The sequence below is a fragment of the Stegodyphus dumicola genome, chromosome 7, assembly GCF_044657685.1.
Source record: "Stegodyphus dumicola isolate Sdum_Otavi_A_Nest chromosome 7, ASM4465768v1".
NCBI lineage: Eukaryota > Metazoa > Arthropoda > Arachnida > Araneae > Eresidae > Stegodyphus > Stegodyphus dumicola.
This window is the reverse complement of record NC_140774.1, coordinates 66,205,188-66,223,535: the sequence shown is the minus strand read 5'-3', so window position 1 is coordinate 66,223,535 and position 18,348 is coordinate 66,205,188. Positions and strand designations below refer to the sequence as shown.

General features: G+C 33.1%; 1 protein-coding gene across 7 annotated transcripts in view; it reads left to right on the top strand.

Moving 5' to 3' along the window:
- Window positions 1–18,348, top strand: part of LOC118202125 (uncharacterized) — a 69,620-nt gene that overhangs the window by 30,564 nt on the left and 20,708 nt on the right. For 5 of the 7 annotated variants that reach the window (XR_015042069.1, XR_015042070.1, XM_085820368.1 and 2 more), the window contains one exon: window positions 13,092–13,179. The exons of the other annotated variants lie outside the window; for them this stretch is intronic. Coding sequence is in view for 3 of the 5 variants with exons in the window: in XM_085820370.1 (XP_085676496.1) it covers window positions 13,092–13,164 (73 nt within the window). In the remaining 2 variants the exon portion in view is untranslated. The remainder of the gene's footprint in view (window positions 1–13,091; window positions 13,180–18,348) is intronic. 7 annotated transcript variants of the gene reach the window in all.

Below are 18,348 nucleotides of genomic sequence, written 5' to 3'. Positions count from 1 at the left end.
TTTTTATGAGAGCAAGTCTTGTTTGTCCATCACGACCAGGTATCAGCTTTATTATGACATGTACCAGTTTCCAAAAAGCACGTTTCTTATTGTCGTCTTCCAGTAGAACAATTGCACCTACCTGGAGAGTTTTTAATGTAACTGCAGTAGATATTCCACACGAAATCTTGCTCTAAGTTGCTCTCTCACTTTTTGTAGATACATAGCTCATTTGCTCAGTTTTTCCTTATCCACTAAATCCATATCAGGTACTCCTGATCTGGAAATCTCCCGCAGAAACATCTCTGGAGTTAATGGCGAAGAATCTTCAATGTCTTCCGACATGTAGTTAAGTGGCCTAGTATTGATTACTCTCTCACAGTCGCACAGTACTGTAAGCAATTCCTCGTAATCCAGGGTAGCATGACCTAGAACTTTTCTCAGAATCTGTTTCACCATTTGAATTAAATGTTCCCACCAGGGTGTCGAGGGAGGAACACATTTCCATTAAATTCTTTGCTCACCGGCCTTTGAACACAGACTCTCCCGATCAAGTGTATGTAGAAGGCTCTCCACTCCTTTAAAATTACTGCCATTGTCTGAGTATATTGTAGATGGTCTTCCACGATGAGAAATATAACGTCTCATTGACTGGAAAAAAGTGTCAGTTGTCAAGTATGTTTTTAACTCCAGATAAATGGCCATATAGACCACACATGTGTAAAGAACAATATAAGCTTTTCAACCATCTTTTAGGTAGAGGGATCATGCCAGATCGACCCCCCCCCACAATCTCAAACTTATTTGCATCACATACTCTATCTTTCGGGAAAATTCCTGGAGTTACGTCACAACTTTTGGATTTAAATCTTTGACATTTCACACATTTTCTAATGCAGTTTCGTACTGTCTTACGAGCCTTGAGGATCCAATACGTTTCTCGCAAATGAGACATAACCATAGAAGTACCAGCATGCAGCAGCTCATTATGTGCATTCATTATCAGTAATTTTACTACTGCATGTTCAGATGGCAAAATGATGGGAAACTTAAAGTCATCATTATCGTCGCGATAAGAAATGTTGGTTTTAGCTCTGATCAAACCATCACGATCAACTATAAGTCTGAGGTCTTTAATTTTATCATTGTTCACACCCTTAAACCAATAACATCTCTTTGAAACTTCTCTTTGAACCAATAACATAAGAGTTATCACAGCTCTTTCAATTTCCAAAACTGATAAAATTTTGGAGGTTTCATTTGTAATTCTTTGTAATTTTAAATAAAACCTCAGAATCCATCCTAATATGCATACAATTTTCTTTATAGATGAAAATTGCCTTTAATACCAATTGTCAGGTTTAGAATCTTTGTTAAGAGTTGTCAATACTCATTTATGCTTTTCTGAATTAATGACCTCTTCGTCCAGCAAATCGGTGCCTCTTGACCATGACAATTCTGGTTGTAACAACCATGATGGGCCCTCAAACCATTTTGACAACAAAAACTGTTTAACTGAACAGCCTATAGAAGGGAGATCGGCTGCATTCAGCTCCGAAGGGATGTGATGCCAATCTTCAATTTTTGAAAGTGTTTTGATTTCTTGGACACGATTCCAAATGAAAGTTCCCCATCGTACATCTCGCTGGATCCAGCACAAAACAGTTGTTCAGTTCTGAAGAATGTTCTTAAATTTGGCATGTTCAAGTCTACTGGGTCAAATAACTTATGTGCGTAAGAAAGGAGTGTTTGTTTACTCACGATAATCTCCTCTTTCTTAAGTGACTCAATTTTGCAGGAAAGAGTAGCATCCTTCAAATCTCAGTTTAACCCTAAAATGCAAACAGATGTATCTAATTTAGAGTTAGACATTATTTCAGTTTCACAATTCGACTGCCATCCTCTAGGATTAAACTTTGCCAGTGACAATAACATTTTCGATTCTAGTACAAATCTATTCAGTTCTTGAACATTCTTTAAACTAGGTAGGCAATTATCAACATAGTAGGACTCCTTCAAAATATTGGATGTAGCTGCAAACTGATCTGAGGTACTATTTAAGTGAAAGTTCAACGTAGTGGCTAACAAAAACGGACTACAGTTAAGCCCAAAAAACACACGACAATGTCTATAAATTTTCGTATTCTCTCTTTCTGCACCTTTCCACAAGAAACATAAATAATCTCTAGCCTTCTCTCTTATACCAATCTGCGAGAAGGCTTTCTCAATGTTTGAAATTACTGAAATAGGATATTTTTGAAAACGATTCAACAATGTTGGAATTATTTCTATTAGGTTGGGACCTTTCTGAAGACAGTCATTTAAGGAAAGTTCTCCTTTGGCGTGTGCCAAAGCATCAAAAACCGGCCTTACTCGTGTAGTTTTGCTAGATTCTTTAAAAACAAGCCTATGAGGCAAATAATGCTTGCTCTCTACCTACTTCGTCTTTTGTTACGTTTTCAATAATTCGTTCTTTCAACCAAGTATCAAATACTTTCTGATAAACTTTAATTTGGTTCGAATCTAATAATTTTCTTCGCATATTAGTCAGGTGTTTTTCTGCTGTTTTATTACTAGACAATCGAGAGGGGTCCAGTACTGATAGTAATGCAGTTTCATATCTCCCATCTGAATCAAAATTCAAATTTTCCTCAAAATACTACATGGTCTCCTCATGAATTTCAGCTTTCTTTTTAGACTCAACTGGGTCACTTATACCAATAACGTCTAACTTCCAGAAATTTTCTGGTGATCTTTTGTTTAGCAATAAAGTAACACATGTAAGAGAATCATTTATACCCGAAGATTCCTTCGCTGGAATTTTACCCATTAAAATCCATACCAAACGTGTTTGCATCGCAACTGAACCACTTTGTAAACATGTAATATTTTTGGTGAATAATTTTCCAGCAATGTCAGAACTTATCAACAATTTAAGGTCACTTTCATTTTTGGGAGTATTACCCTCTATGTCTGACACCTGAATATTTAATTTATGAAGTTCTTTCAACCAAGGACCTTTAGGTATTTTCTTTACATCAGAACAAATAACAGATTCACTTAATGCACACTACATACATATTTATTATCAAGGCTACTCAAATGAACTATATATTTAGAATGCAATTTTTTTTTTTTTTTTTTTTTTTGTTGTTTCTCACCTCCGAATAATTCATGAACTAATTTCACTTTACCAACACTGTTACATTTCAAAGAATCCGTAATATCTTTTGTTAAATAACTCCTCTCGCAACATGTGTCTATAATCCCTCTCACTATCTTATCCCCATTTTTTACCCTAATGATTAATGTTTGTAATAACATTACCAAATGCCTTTTAAGGCAGATTAAACACTTAACCTTAGACTTACAGTTCTGTGAAATGTAATTTTCTTCAAACATAATAAACATGCACCCTTCTTAAATATTAATCTTTTTTATCCTGATATGTAAGCGTGCTAGCTTTAAAACATTTTTCTGTTAAATGCGGTTTATCACAAAATGAACAAGATTCCTCAACTTCCTTAACAGGAGCGTTTTCTTTAAATTTATCTCCTGTTTACAAATCATTACAAGTAGGAATATTAGACTCATCATTAATGCAACTTTTAAATTTTCTGATTTTATCAAAAGAAAAACCCGCTAATTTGATTCTCTCTTCATATATCACTTCATTTTTCAAAAACAGGAGAATGGCTTCAAGATCACTCTTACCTTGTTGTGACGAGCTCTCCCGTTCCCTCTCCCACATGCGTAAGATGTTGGGGGGGGGCAGGCAAAGATTGAACTAACGGAAAAATAACACTAGCATATTTATCTTCAGTCACACCGAGAGATTCCAGAGCACGCAGATTTGTTTCCAAACTGCCATACAACGATGATAGCGTAAAGTCTATTATTTAACAACACAAGATTTAATAAAACATGAATGTACACTTGTATAAGAATATCTTCACATCCAGAATGGTTCTTTAAATGTTCGATGACTTTCGAATAATTTTCTTTAGTTGTCGGAAAACTCTGCACTATTTCTCATACTTCCGATTTGGCAGCAGTAGCGTGGATCAGATATACGAATTTCAAATGATCATCTAGAATTGGATGTTCATGTATCTTACTAAATGTATTTCAGAAATTCAACCATTGTTGTGGATCACCTGTAAATTCAATTAAATTTATTTTCGGAAGCTTCAAATTCACTGTCGTTGCTCTTGAATCAATAGTTCTGATTTCGTTTACTGATGCATGAGTCAGCAAATTTTTCTCCATTTTCACAATGACTTGCCTCACTTGTATCCTGGCTGCTATTAATTTCTTGTTAGTCTCACATGACTCAAATTCTTTAGTATATTCTTTTTGCAAGAATTCTTTCGATTTTGATAGGCGATCCAATATTTCTTCATCCAATTGTTGTAGTCGAATTCCTTTATCTTCCAGAGTTTCCAGGGACGATAACAGAACATCACTGTTCAATTCTGATTCATTCAAATGTTCATGTAAGCTATTATATGCTTTTGTGAAGGCTGCACACAGTGGTATTCTTCTTACTTTCAAGGCTTCCATTTCTGCTGTTAAACTATCAAAAGTGTCCTTTACCTAACTAATGCGTCCAGTCACTGACACCACTTTTTATTGTGGTGGTCCACGTTTTGAAAATGGGTTTTGAATCAGTTGAGATTCGTGCACTAAACTAGTGCTTTGCATTAGAGAGTAAAGAACATCCGTGCTACAAAAATATACTTTTATTTACACAGCAAAAGCACACAGCAACGTGCTTAATGAAAACTCATTCTCATGAACATACTTTCTTCTACATTCAGGTAGCGTATGCGCATTGACAATTAATTACCAAAGGAGCTTAGCAGATAGTGCCATCTGTTGGATAAACTATCTGCTACAAAGATTTCTTCCCAGCATGCAGAATTCAAAAGTTCATAGTGAGTTTTGATGGTTTCATATTTGCTGTATAAAAATTAATGAGATTGTTCATAAAGTCAGAACCCTGCAGTAGATTTTCTCAGTATTATGCAAGTCTTTGTAATATCCCCTTCAATGTTTTTTTTTTTTTTAAATAACCTTTGATTGTACGAGGGTTGGAACTTTAATAGTGGCAACTATTTATTTACAAGGAATACAAAAGTGATTCATGTCACCATGTTTTACAGTCCTTCAATATAGTCGCCAGCATTGTGTACAACCCGTTTCCAACGATGTGGAAGTTGCAGAATACCTGTAGCAGCGCCTGTTTTGTTGATAGTTTGAATGGACCGGTCTACTGCCGCAAGAATCTCAGGAATAGTTTGGAAGCGAGTGCCACAAAGTGGTTCTTTCATCTTAGGAATTAAGTCATAGTCACAAGGGCTTAGATCTGGGGAGTATGGTGGATGGTAAAGCACTTCCCAGCCCCATCGCTTGAACAAATCAGTCACAGCTTGCGCTGCATGTGGCCGAGCATTGTCATGCAAAATGAGAGGAGCGTTCTGCAGAAAGTGTCGCCGTTTTTTTCTCAAAGCTGGTCGGAGATTGTGCTTCAAAAATGAGCAGTAATACTGCGCAGTGACGGTATGCTGTGGGGGAACGGTATGCGTTAGGATGATACCATTACAGTAGTACACGAGAATCACCATAACTTTCACATTGCTGGAGTTCTGACGAAATTTTGAACGTCGTGGTGACCCGTGATGATGTCATTCGTTTGATTGGCATTTCAGTTGTGGCTGTTAGGATCGGGCCCAAGTCTCATCCAGCATGATGATACGGCGTAAAAAAGCATCTCCTTCGCGCTCACAGCGCTCCAGGTGGGTTCGGGCAGCATCGTATCGTAGCCGTTTCTGCATTTCCGTCAATTGATGTAGAACCCATCGTGAAGCAATTTTTCTCATGGACAGGCGTTCCTTCAGAATGTGCAGCACAGTCGTATGCGCTAATCCTGTTTGTCCGGCCAGCTGATGAATTTTTTGGCGGTGATCACTGTCCATTAGTGCGGCAACAGCTTGCATGTCTGCATCGCTGACACTCGGATGACCAGGCTGCAGCATGTCTGCCACGTTTTGGCGTCCTTCATTGAATGCTTTCACCCATATTGCTACGGTTCTGTAAGGCAATGCAGATTCCCCGCAAGCCTCTTGAAGCCCTTGATGACACTGTCGTGCTGTACAACCTCTGGCACATTCAATTTTTATCCAACATCGTTGTTCTTGTTTTGAAAACATCCTGACAACACTTACTTTAGATCGCGAGCTAATACAAGGATCTGTTCTTCGCATCACTCCGCATGCGCGTGATGTAGGCAGGACGAGTCTTTTTGCTGAGAGGTAAGGTAGGTATGTAGTTTACGTGTGGTATACGCGATATTCTTTGGTTTTGTTGCGTAGCGTTTTTTCAGCTCTGTTGCCACTATTAAAGTTCCAACCCCCATATTTTTTTTTTTAACTTAAATTGGACAAATACTATTTTTATTTTGGAAATTAAAACTACTTTAAAATAATGATATCAACTACTACAATCAACTGCAGTTTTACCCTTCTAACTTTAACTTTTACCGTTTCATTAATTAGGTATGAGCAGTGTAGAGTGGCTGCCATGTATATTCAATAGAATTGCTTATTCAATAGCTTATTGAGTAGCATTTTATTAATTTTGACATTGAAAAACATTTTACTGCTAGCTACAGTGATTGGAAATGTTAATAAAATTCTCAAAGCTACGATAATATTTGGATAAAAAGTAATTAAACTGTTTTGGTATAAATAATTTAAAGCATCCAAAGCTTTAATAAAATATGGTAGCTTTTAGAATACATCACATAATTCTTCTTAAAGATCTTTTCCATTTGTATCTGATTCATTTTTGGCTGAAAGTATTATTTAGAGACAGGTACAATTATTTTCTAGTATTTTGTCATCTGTATGCTTGAATTTTTAAATGTTATATAAAAACTTAAAATTTTTGCTATGGGTTTTTAGAAGTATTAATTATTTATTCACAGAATTAGGAGTAATGTCCAGAATATAATTGAAATCTATTTTAAAATTTGTTTTTATCTGTTAAGGGTTCATCAATAGTTTCTTTATAATCAAACTGACGCTTTTCACTCTGGCTTCAGTTTTGGCAGGAAACTCTGCACTGTATTCAAGATTCTGTGCAATCTCATTAGGAGCAATTTTTATCTGATCATATCCAGATTGTCTATTACTTTTCACCTTTTGTTTCTGCTAACATCTTTACACAAGCTGAAAAATTTTTAGCTACAGAATGCATTAGCTTCAAGACTGAATTTATTTCAGATATCATTTCAGAGAATTAAGCCACATATAGACTCGTAATTTTGAATACTTTTTGCTAATTGTCTTGCTTCAGCTTTTATTTCTGCATCTCTGTTAACATATTCTGTTATTTGGAATAATTCATCATATATTTTACGATGTTAAGAGCATAAAGATTTTAACACATTTACTGTGCTTGACTATTAGCACTTTTCAATGGTTTTAGAGTTAATTAAAGATGGTTTTAGAGTTAACATATTTTTTGGTGCTTACGGATGATCTGTAGAACCAGGAGAAAAGTTTTTACACAATGGGGGGGGGGGTTCTATAGAATAAGATGCTGCACATGTTCTCTGTAAATGGTTGGGCAGGAATCTTCCATGATCTTCTACAGCTAGTTTTAAAGAATGACGTGCTGGATACATAAAAAGCCTTTGAATTTTTTTTTTTTTGGTTGTCAAGTATTCTATTTCATACATCTTTACTTAATCCTTTCATATTAGCTGTGTTGTCATAGTCCTCTTTAACTCAAAACCTAACTTTTCCAAGTATGTCAGGATAGATTTGGTTAAATCCTGTGTAGTTGAATAACAAGTTTCAAAATAAAGAAAGAATTCTTCAATTTCATATTTATTTTGAATGAAATTAAAAGCGACAACTCTTACTATTAATGAGAGCTGTTCGATATGACTTGCATCTGGAGTACAATTAGTGATTTTTGTTATTTCAACAATTTTATTTAAAATTAGATTTCTAATCAAATTAATCAAGTCATCTTGTCTGTTATTGCTTAGATAAGACCATTTATAAGACTTGTTTTCCATAACTGAATCAAATCAGAAAGCACCAACTTTAGGAAGTTTTCATTGTTAGGCTGAAACAGACGTTCAGTTGTTCCACAAAAAGCTAAGCATTAGGAGCCCAATGGTCTACTTATTGGCTTAATTCTTTTTAGAACTCCTTTCTGATACATAATTTCCTTATCCATAATATGCTGATATTCAGTGTTGACAGTTTTACTCTTCGTTAATCGAAAGTGCAGTTCTTTACATGCTCTAAAAGCATTCCTTTGATTAACAAACTTTTTGTGCATTGTGAGGGCTGTTATGAGATTTTCAAAGTCAGAATAGCACTTTTGGGTATCAATATAGTCATTACTAGAATTACCTAATAATATATAACAAAAGCAAAAAATAGCATCACTTGTAACAGAGTAAATCAACTAACTTCTCTTTAAGATTTCATCATTCCTCAATACTGTCAAATAATACAGGGGTAAAAAGCTATGCCTTTCTTTATTAATTAGAAACTCAAATTCTTTAACCTGATATGGGCCCCTCTCAACCAGTATTTGATGAATTTAAATGATGTACAGAAAGCTATAATCCAAGATCAGAAGGATTTCATTTAATATATGCTAGGTACCACTGCTATTGGTACTAGCTCTTAATGAACGTCTGCTGGTGTTATTATTATTATTATTATTATTATTTTTTTTGGTTTTCTTCAACAACTTATTTCTGGAAGTTACTGGGGTGGCACTAAGGTTTTATTGCTAAATCCAGAGCAGTTATTGTTGATGTGGATGTGAACATCTCATCTAAACAGAATACTAAGAATTCCTTCACACCATTAGCTTTCTTCCTTGTTATTTGTTCTTTAACTTTTTCTTTTATATTGACTACAAGATATGTTTCTTCTTTCTGTTCCATGTGGTAATAAAAATTAAGGTCCTTTTTAACTACCATCATAATTATTTTCAGTGATAATAAGTAACTACTATTGCTGTAAAAAACAATAATTCCCTTATGTGATCAATTAATTAAATTTTGAATTTAAAATTGATTTATTTTAAAAATATTGTACTGATACAGGCATCTTAGATATCTGATTTATCTGCACCAGAAACCAAAACCAAATAATACCAAAGGCACCAAGTGATAAATCATAAATCATGTACATCAATATTGAAAGCATTGCATGAAGATTTTTAATTATTGAATGATTCAAATTATTGTGATTTCTGCTTTACTGCTGTTTACAAATATTTAGTGACTTCTAATATGTTCAGTATGTTATAAAAGTATTTCTTATTATTTTATATAGAATTTGAGTAAAATAAGTTTCACATCTGATAACTAGATAACTGAATATCTGGTTTAAAACCAAGCCAACTGATTTGATATCTGTTGCATTCCTTCTTCTTCTTCATCTGTAGATTTTAAATTTTAATACTTTATATTTTCATTGTTATGCCTCATCTGCTGACAGAAGGAGTGTAGGATACTAAAATGTTTAGAGTATTTCCATCATTAAATAACTCACTACACTGTGATGTTTATTTTCCATTCTGTTTGTTGTTTGATTTGCATGTGCAGATAGTGCTTGAATAGCACATACAGTAATTTATTATTTTTTCTTTTTGATAATTTGTTGCTTTTAGCACAACATGTGTATGTTTATCATTTTCCTTATACAAGATGAATCTGAAAAAGTGAGTAAAATTTTGTGGGGTGATAGAATGCAGCTATACAAGCAATATTCGTCTAGAAAGTTTGGACGGAATGCAAATGGCGAGTCATTAAGTGGCATTGTAAATGGTATAAAAAGGGTCAGACTTTGCACCTGCGGATTCTCGAAAGGATGGCTGGAGTGTACTTTCAACCATGAGGATATTTTTAATATCCACAACTCGCACACATGCGCATCTATGAATCAGCACACCACATGTCCTCATTTGTTCCATTTCCAGGTTCTCTGTAAATGGTTGGGTAGGGATTTTCCATGACCATTTGGTTACCACACTGTCTGAATGGCGAATCATATCACACATCTCTGTGGTTGGTTCTACAATTGGTGCTGCGATAGTTGCAACATCTGATTCCAATCCCCATCAGGTCAAAAATATGATTCCAGCCAGTGGTGGCTTTTCTGTTTGCGCATATGAACATGTGAACCCCCATAGAAAAATGGAAAAGAAATTATTAACAAATAAAATAATATTAAATGCTCTTCCACATTTTTGACAATTTCCAGGATGAGCCCTCCATCCTTTTTTTAAATGTGATAATATGTAGCTAACGTCCTGCAATGTAGGTTACTATAGCACACAGCATTTGGTTTTTTTCCTTGGTCGTAAGTGTGATCGAAGAAATGCCCTTGAAAACCAATTTATGCACGTGATCAGAGGAGCAGAAGGGGAAAGAAGCTGCTGATACCATTCCATTCACACATCTTTAATGTGGGGAAGTTTGCATTGTTTGCAGTTATCTCATCTGAATTCTCCCGTGGTTTGCTATGCTTATAATTATTAGTTAATTCATTTTTCCAATTTTTTTGGCTATTTTTTTATTATCATTTTATATACACATTTTTTTATGAACTATTGCAAACAGTTAAGATAGCACTTTGTAAAATTAGTGTGTCAAACTAAAGCAATTACATCTTTGGAAAGAAGAGTTTAAATGAAATTACTGGCCAACACCTTGTGACGAGATTTATTAAACTGCGTGCTCACTGTTTGTAAGAACCACACAATAAACGAGATCTCAAAAGCAAGTTTTGTTTCATCGATAGCAGATAAAATTGCTGATGTTTCATCTACTTTCCAATTGGTTGTTGTTTTTGATACATTTTTAAATAAAGGATGACCATTGAGAGATTTTGGGAATTCATGAATTCAAGCATGATGCAGAATCTATATCTTATTCATTAGCTGAACATATCCAAGCAAGTTTGGAAAAAGCAATAGACAAACCCAAGAAATTAATATCATAAAGCTATGATGGTGCAAGTGCAAAGAGTGGTCATTACACTGATTTCAAGTTTTTTTTTTTTTTCCAACGTACCTACAAGAATGAACATTTTATGCACTGCTACGCTCATCAGGTCAATTTGATTGTTGGGCCAGTACCAGTCAGAATCATCAAGTTTGAGTATTTTTTCCAACTTGAGTGATGTTACTAACTTTTTCAAGAACTTTCCACAAAGAACTGCTATTCTAAATGAAACTGTTAGAAAAATGATACCTCATGGTCCAGCTACTAGATAGAATTTTAAGAATTAAACCATCAATGCATTGTATGAATATAAGGAACAGTTGATTGAATGCATGGAGAAAATAGAGTCAATATATAAACAAGCCGTGGTAGTAAATCAGGCAGGGTTTATCTGCTGTATGTTAGAAGACTTGGTTTTGGTATACTGAGTTTTACAGTATTATGCAGCATGTTGATGTCTTATGCAACCAGCTTCAGAAAACCCTAACTGTGTGGCACTCATTAGAAAGGAAACAACTGTTTTCCAGAAAAATTGGAGAAAGAAGAGAATGGATGTGGTGAAAAATGAGATATCGGAAGCATGAAACGTCAAGAAAAAGTAAGAGAAAAAACATTTATATAAACAGAACTGTACTCTGCTATTTCTGTCCTTGAAGCTCCAGAGTATGAGAAAAAGTTTCCAACTCAGATTCTTGACCAAACAACTGATGTTTATTCCATGTTACAGAAAGATTGTTTGATAGCTGAACCGGAAGTAATTTACAGAAGGTCGGATTTCTGACATATGTTTGGTGCCATTAATTTTCTACAATTTATTATAGAAAACAACTTAAAGGCTTTTTGGAGACCTACAAACTGTTGCTAATTGTTGTTACTATTCCAATGACCACTGCTGAAGCAGAGAGAGTCTTCTCAGCTCTAATATGAGTTAAGACACTTTTAAAGTCACTTTGAGCAAGGACAGACTAAGCACTCTAGCCATGCTCTCAATTCAAAAAAGGGTGATAAATGACCTACCTAAATTCGACAAAATCGTTTGATTTATTTTCCTCAAAAGAAGACAGATAAGTGTATTTAATTTACAAAACTTGTACTTAACTATCTTGTCATCATCATTCAAAGGTATATTGTAAGCAATATTATGGTTTTATTGTATTCCATCATCAGAAATAAAATATTACAATTTTTTTACCTATGAGAGCTATTTCCTTTGAGTTGCTTTCTTTTCCTTTAACTTGTGAAAACGCAAATGTATTTTAGTTTGTATATTACGACGTATTTGCATATTTAATTTTCGAAATTTGTTTTTTTGAACCTCTGTTTAAATAATCTACGATCTGTAATCCACGAGCCACTTAAATAATCCACGAGGCACTGATTCCAGCATGACTGTGCATCTGCACACTTCAGCTTTTATGTGCGGAACACTTTAGATGTAAAGTTCCTAGGCTGACGGATTAGTTGAGGTGACTTCATAACTTACCCACCAAGATCACTGGATCTTTCGTGTTTGGACTTTTTCAAGTCAGGTTATATGAAAAGCCTAATCTATGAGTGCCTCGTTGAAACCAAAAGGGATCTAGTCACCAGGATCGCCGTTATTGCCACCAATAGTCAGGAAATGCGCGGTGTCTTCACAAATGTGCGTCAACCCTATCTTGAAGGTGTGAAGCCTGCATCACAGCTAGTGGAAGGTCTTTTGAGCAGTGTCTTTGAGCATATACATCAATTACATTCCTGTTAATAAAATGTTCTCTGAAGTAGTCTTTCTCATTCTTGTATTAATTCTTTAAATGTGTCACTGGAAAAATGCCTTTTAACTTCTCACCGCTTGCGTTCTGACCATACATTCTATGACAAATAATTGCTCATATAGCTTCGTTCTATCACCCTTAAAGTTTTGCGCACTTTTGCAGATTCATCCTTAATTATGACTGTTATTGTGCAATTCTTATTGTGTCCTGTCTCTTAAATTTTACTATGATAGCCTTTGACTCATTTTTTATTTGCTAATCGTAATATTTGTGAAAATTGTTGCTAAACAGAATTTATTATTATTATTACTTAGGAGGAAAGGGATGATTTGGAAGCAAGAGCAGCTGATTATTAATTTATCATCTTTGAAGACTCAATCTGAATGAATAGCTGCAGCAAGAGTAATATGCATTTTATGAAGTCAATATGATCTAAAATGGAAGAATTCCAAGTTTTGCCTTCTGTATTTGGTGGTTTTACTTTTGCACTCACTCACCTTGTGAACAAAACCATTCTATTGAGCGATTAATGAGGGGAGATAAAAGTTCTATGTTATTTTAGAGTTCTTTTGAATTATTAATATAAAACCATGGGCATGATTGTTTTTGGATGAAAATATTCTTATGTTGCTATTTATGTCGAATGATAATGCTATCATTTATCATGCTTATTCAGGTCTCTGATTTTTGATACTTTTATATTTATGCAACCATCTCAGCACGATTTGGTGATTTTTTTCGACCCTTTTTACTTCCTTGTACGAAGTAAAAAGGAAGTATTGTAATCGCAAAAAGTTTCAGGCAGCATATTTCAACGAAAATATCCATTTTGACCGCTATCGAATGCATTTTAACGATGCTTTTGCTTGATATCTGTATGTAAGGACAGAATAAAATACTCTTTTCCTTCAAAAAAAATTATAAAACTGCTTTAAAATTAATTCTGAAGAGAATTTTTTGTGGCTTCTGTACGACAGTATGTACGTACGTATCTCGCATAACTCAAAAACGAGTAGCCTCAGGACGTTGAAATTTTGTATATAGGACTGCTATAACATGTAGATGTGCACCTCGTATTTTGGTTGCAGTCGGCCGCACCAAACGTATATAAATATATTTATATATATATCTGCTCTTAAATATAAATAAAAACTGCTTTAAATAGAATTATATCATATATCATTATCATAAAAAATTATAAAACTGCTTTAAAATTAATTCTGAAGAGAATTTTTTGTGGCTTCTGTACGACGGTATGTACGTACGTATCTCGCATAACTCAAAAACGAGTAGCCATCAGGACGTTGAAATTTTGTATATAGGACTGCTATAACATGTAGATGTGCACCTCGTATTTTGGTTGCAGTCGGCCGCACCAAACGTATATAAATATATTTATATATATATCTGCTCTGTTACCCGGCTCAGTGATCTCTTCTTTACTCTTATATGTTTGTAAATGGTACATTTTTTGCTTTAAAAATGATTGAATTATGTTGTTTTTATCTTCCGGTTAAAGTTTTTATGCCTTTAGTAAATCTGTATGCAATATTTTTAGAATTATCAACAATTTTAAAGTTGTCTAAGTGCCGCTAAGCCTTTTTTTAATGGCGGCCATTGATGTTTACATTTGAAACAAGAGACTAGTGGATTTGTTGCCAATCTAGAGAAACTTAGCTTCGCAACAACAAAGATAACACATGCATTTATTATTGCCAATTAAATCATGCTTAATTCTTTCTGGAATTTTTTCGAGGAAATAAGTGTTTAAGATTTACTTCGTAATTTTTAATATAGATATTTTGAGTTTTTATGTATTTTTGCCTTCTCGCGAAGTGAGAACTGAATTAATTAAATGAGAAATACTCAATCATCTGTGAAAAACTTTTTTTTTGTTTTGTTTGCTTAATTTCTTTTATACATCATTCTAGCTTTATTATAGTATTTGACTGTTATATAATTATTGGATTATATAACAGTTAACTTAGTTTCCGTTATATAATTATTATATAAGTTAACTGTTATATAATTATTAGTACTGTTAAGTGAATCTAGCACCAGAGTGTCGTTATGGTAAACAAATACTAGAGTGAATTTTAAAGAATGCATTTATTCTATTGTGGTTTATACGCTGTCGGCGAAGTAGATTTAATTCAATCCAATAAGTTTAAATGAAATGCAAGAAAAAATGCGTATAATTTAATATTCCGTACATGGAAGTCGTGTGGTGTACACATCAGATTTTTTTTTTAAACACTTCAACACATTTTTGTGAAATCCTGCACTAACATTTTAGCACTGTTCTTCTCCCTTTCTACACAGCAATCTGTTTTCTCTTAAAAAATCCTGAAAAAGTTGCACAGAATCAGCATTGTGCACCATCTAGCTACCAAGTGCATCTTACCATTCTTCCCCTCAGTGGTTTTGTAACAAATTACTAAATTGTTTCAAAAATTTTGTCTAGGTTTCTTCCATTGTTACCAAATTAAGCAAACATTATTTTAAAATTGAGTTGAAGGCAACATATATATATATATATATATATATATATATATAATTTTTCCATAAAAACAGGGTTCGTACGGCCCTTAAGAGACCTTAAGTTTTTTGGAATCGATTTTTGGTCCTTAAAAGTCCTTAATTTTGGACAAAATTGGCACAAGGTCCTTAATTTTAATCATTTGAAATTTCTGTCTGTTTTTACAACTGCCATTTTGAGTATGGATTAACATTTTGGAGGAATATTTTTGGCGATTCACTGACAAATATGGTTATCTTTTGAATGGGTTCATGGGTTATAATTTGTTCCTATTTCTAATATAAATGGTTGTATATTTGAGTTTCTGAGCAAGAAGTGAAACATAAGCATTTCGAAATTATTTCATTTTTTCTAATGAAGAGCTCTTAAACAACGTTTTGCTTTTGGGAATGTGAATTCTTTTAATAAAAGGTTATAAATTTGACAACTTATCAAAATTTTGGTGATTTTAAAATCAGTTTTTAAAGAAAATTTTTTATTCCAAGATCTGGGAATTTTCTGATGTTTATTTTAGAACATTGATAAATTTCATTTACATAAAGATATTTTTTTAAAATTATATTTAAGAAATAACATTAGAATAAAGCGCTTTATTTTTTGCTGTTATAATATAAAGTTCCATTTCAGCTACTTATAATACAATATTTTGAATGTGAAAAATAAGGAAGGTTATATTGCTATAAAGCTCCATTTACGAAACAGTTCTTAGCAAAAGCAAAATAGCTATGTAATTAATTAAAAATGTATTTTTAATTTTTTCGTGGTTAGAGTTTTTCCCATGTAATTAAGTCAGAATTTTTGGAAAATGCATCAGTTTTCTCCAGATCTTAAATTGTGCCCATGCCCACTGGAGATCTGCTCCGTTATTTGTTAGTTTTGCAGATAAATCATAATTCTACCTTGAGCCCTAAATAAGAAAGCTGTGACACTTCTTTTATGTACTTGGAACAAAATTTCATTAGAAATTTGGTCTCAAAAATTTTATTTTTAGTAATAAAATTATATTAAAAATCGATTATTAAATTTTAATTTAACCTCTTCATATTTTGTTAAATTTTAACATTCAACTTTTATTTATTTTATTTATTTATTTATTTTTGTTCCTCTTTCCTGACGGTGTTCCACAGGGCTCTGGCACATCTAGTTTTAGAAATTAAGCCCAGGTTTACTATATAAAATTAATTTTACACTTTTTGCCCTCTTAAATTTTTTTTTTTTTTTTAAATATTTCTGGCTTTATGCTGTTACAGAATATGTAGGGATAATTTTTCTTTAGGATTTTAGACATTGCAGCTTGGAATGACAAAAAAGATATGGAGGCAAGATTTATAGATTCACGATTCTAGAAGATTCCAGAAAAATGTGACAAAATGAAAATGTTTCCATGGCATTAAACACATAATTTATTACTTTTTTTAGAATGTCTGGAAGAACAATAAAAACATTATAGTTGAACATTTTACTTCTGATACTAGAATCTTTCTCTTAACATTTTAATCTTCCCTTTATTTTCTCTACTTTTCATTAGACACAGGCATTGAAAATATCAAAAGTGATTCCAATCTTATCATATGGATAAGCATTATAGAAAGGAATTTTTTTATTCCTTTTTATAATGCCTTAAAGAAATTGGAAACTGTTAATGCATCATACACGGGGCTGGCGTTAGGCATTTTCCCACCTGATGCAATCTCTGTACATCTCAAATTCTGCTGTCTGGTGCCTTTCTGAATTCTGATTACAGTGCCTTTCTGCTTCCAGTGCCTGTTCTAAATTCTAAAAGTTTTGCCATTTCTAGATTTTCTTGCTTGGTGTGTCACTAAATTCTAAAAATTATGCTACATTAGCTCTGTAACCGGACCTTATAATATATATATTATATCTCTTCTGAATGTTCATATTAGTAAAGAAATAAAATCAGCAGCTTTTTCTATACATTCTAAATGCATTTAGCATTTAGTTTGTTTAAAATAACAGAAATCTTTAATTAAATCCAAATATTCTAAAATGAGAAGGAAATGTGGAAGAATGAAACTGAATACATATAATAAGAAAGAAAATTATTCTTCAAAGATATGTATCGTTATTATTATGTAAATTACCCAGTTGTTTACCATTTCAGCCTTTGCTATAATTTCCCATTTCTATTTTATCACCAGAATGCAAATCACTTAGACAGTTTTTAAACTGAGGTTTCTGGAGTGTAAGACATGATTATGTTTCTGATCTCCACTTGCTCCCTGCATTAGTTTCTGCCAGCTCTGATAATTTGTAATTATTCGTCTTTGCTTTACCGCTGCCGATATTTGAATTTGTTATGATGATAGAGTTACTGAACCAGCTTAAAATGAAATTAAGTTGAATAGTCTGACCACTAGTCCATATTTTTAGTTTGAATTTGACTTTTCTTGTTGAATTACATCACCACGGCCTGTAATTGATATTGTTAGCATAAGAACATGCCTTTATGTTTTAAGTTCTTTTTAAATAAGAATCTTATTTAAAACTTTCTCCGACTTTGTAGTTACTTTCAGACATAGCGTTAATTTGCTTCACATCTGTCGAGGGCCTTTGGACTATATAACTTTTACCAGATCAAATAAAACCTCATAGGTACATTGTGGAGAGGTTGACAGGTTAGAAGATGAAACACACAGAAACTAGTAGAGGACATTTTTTTGCTTATTGAGACAAATTTCCAATTGTTTAAAAATATGCTTAAAGAGAAGGAAATCGATATAAATTAGCCAAAATGTCTGGGAAGGCTTCAAATTAAAAAGACACATAAATATTTTGTAATGTTTTGTAGCTTTTAATGAGTAATTATCCTAATATCGTTGAAGAATCAATGTCATAAATTACATGTATTGTAAACTGTGAAATTTTATTAGATTGTGATTTTAATAGGGCTTTATTAAAAATATTGTTAAAAAAATAAAATTTAATAAATGCAAATCCATAATGACTAAGGTTATCTAATACCTAATTTAATTACTTATAACTAACTGCTTACCCTTAAAAATTATCTCTAC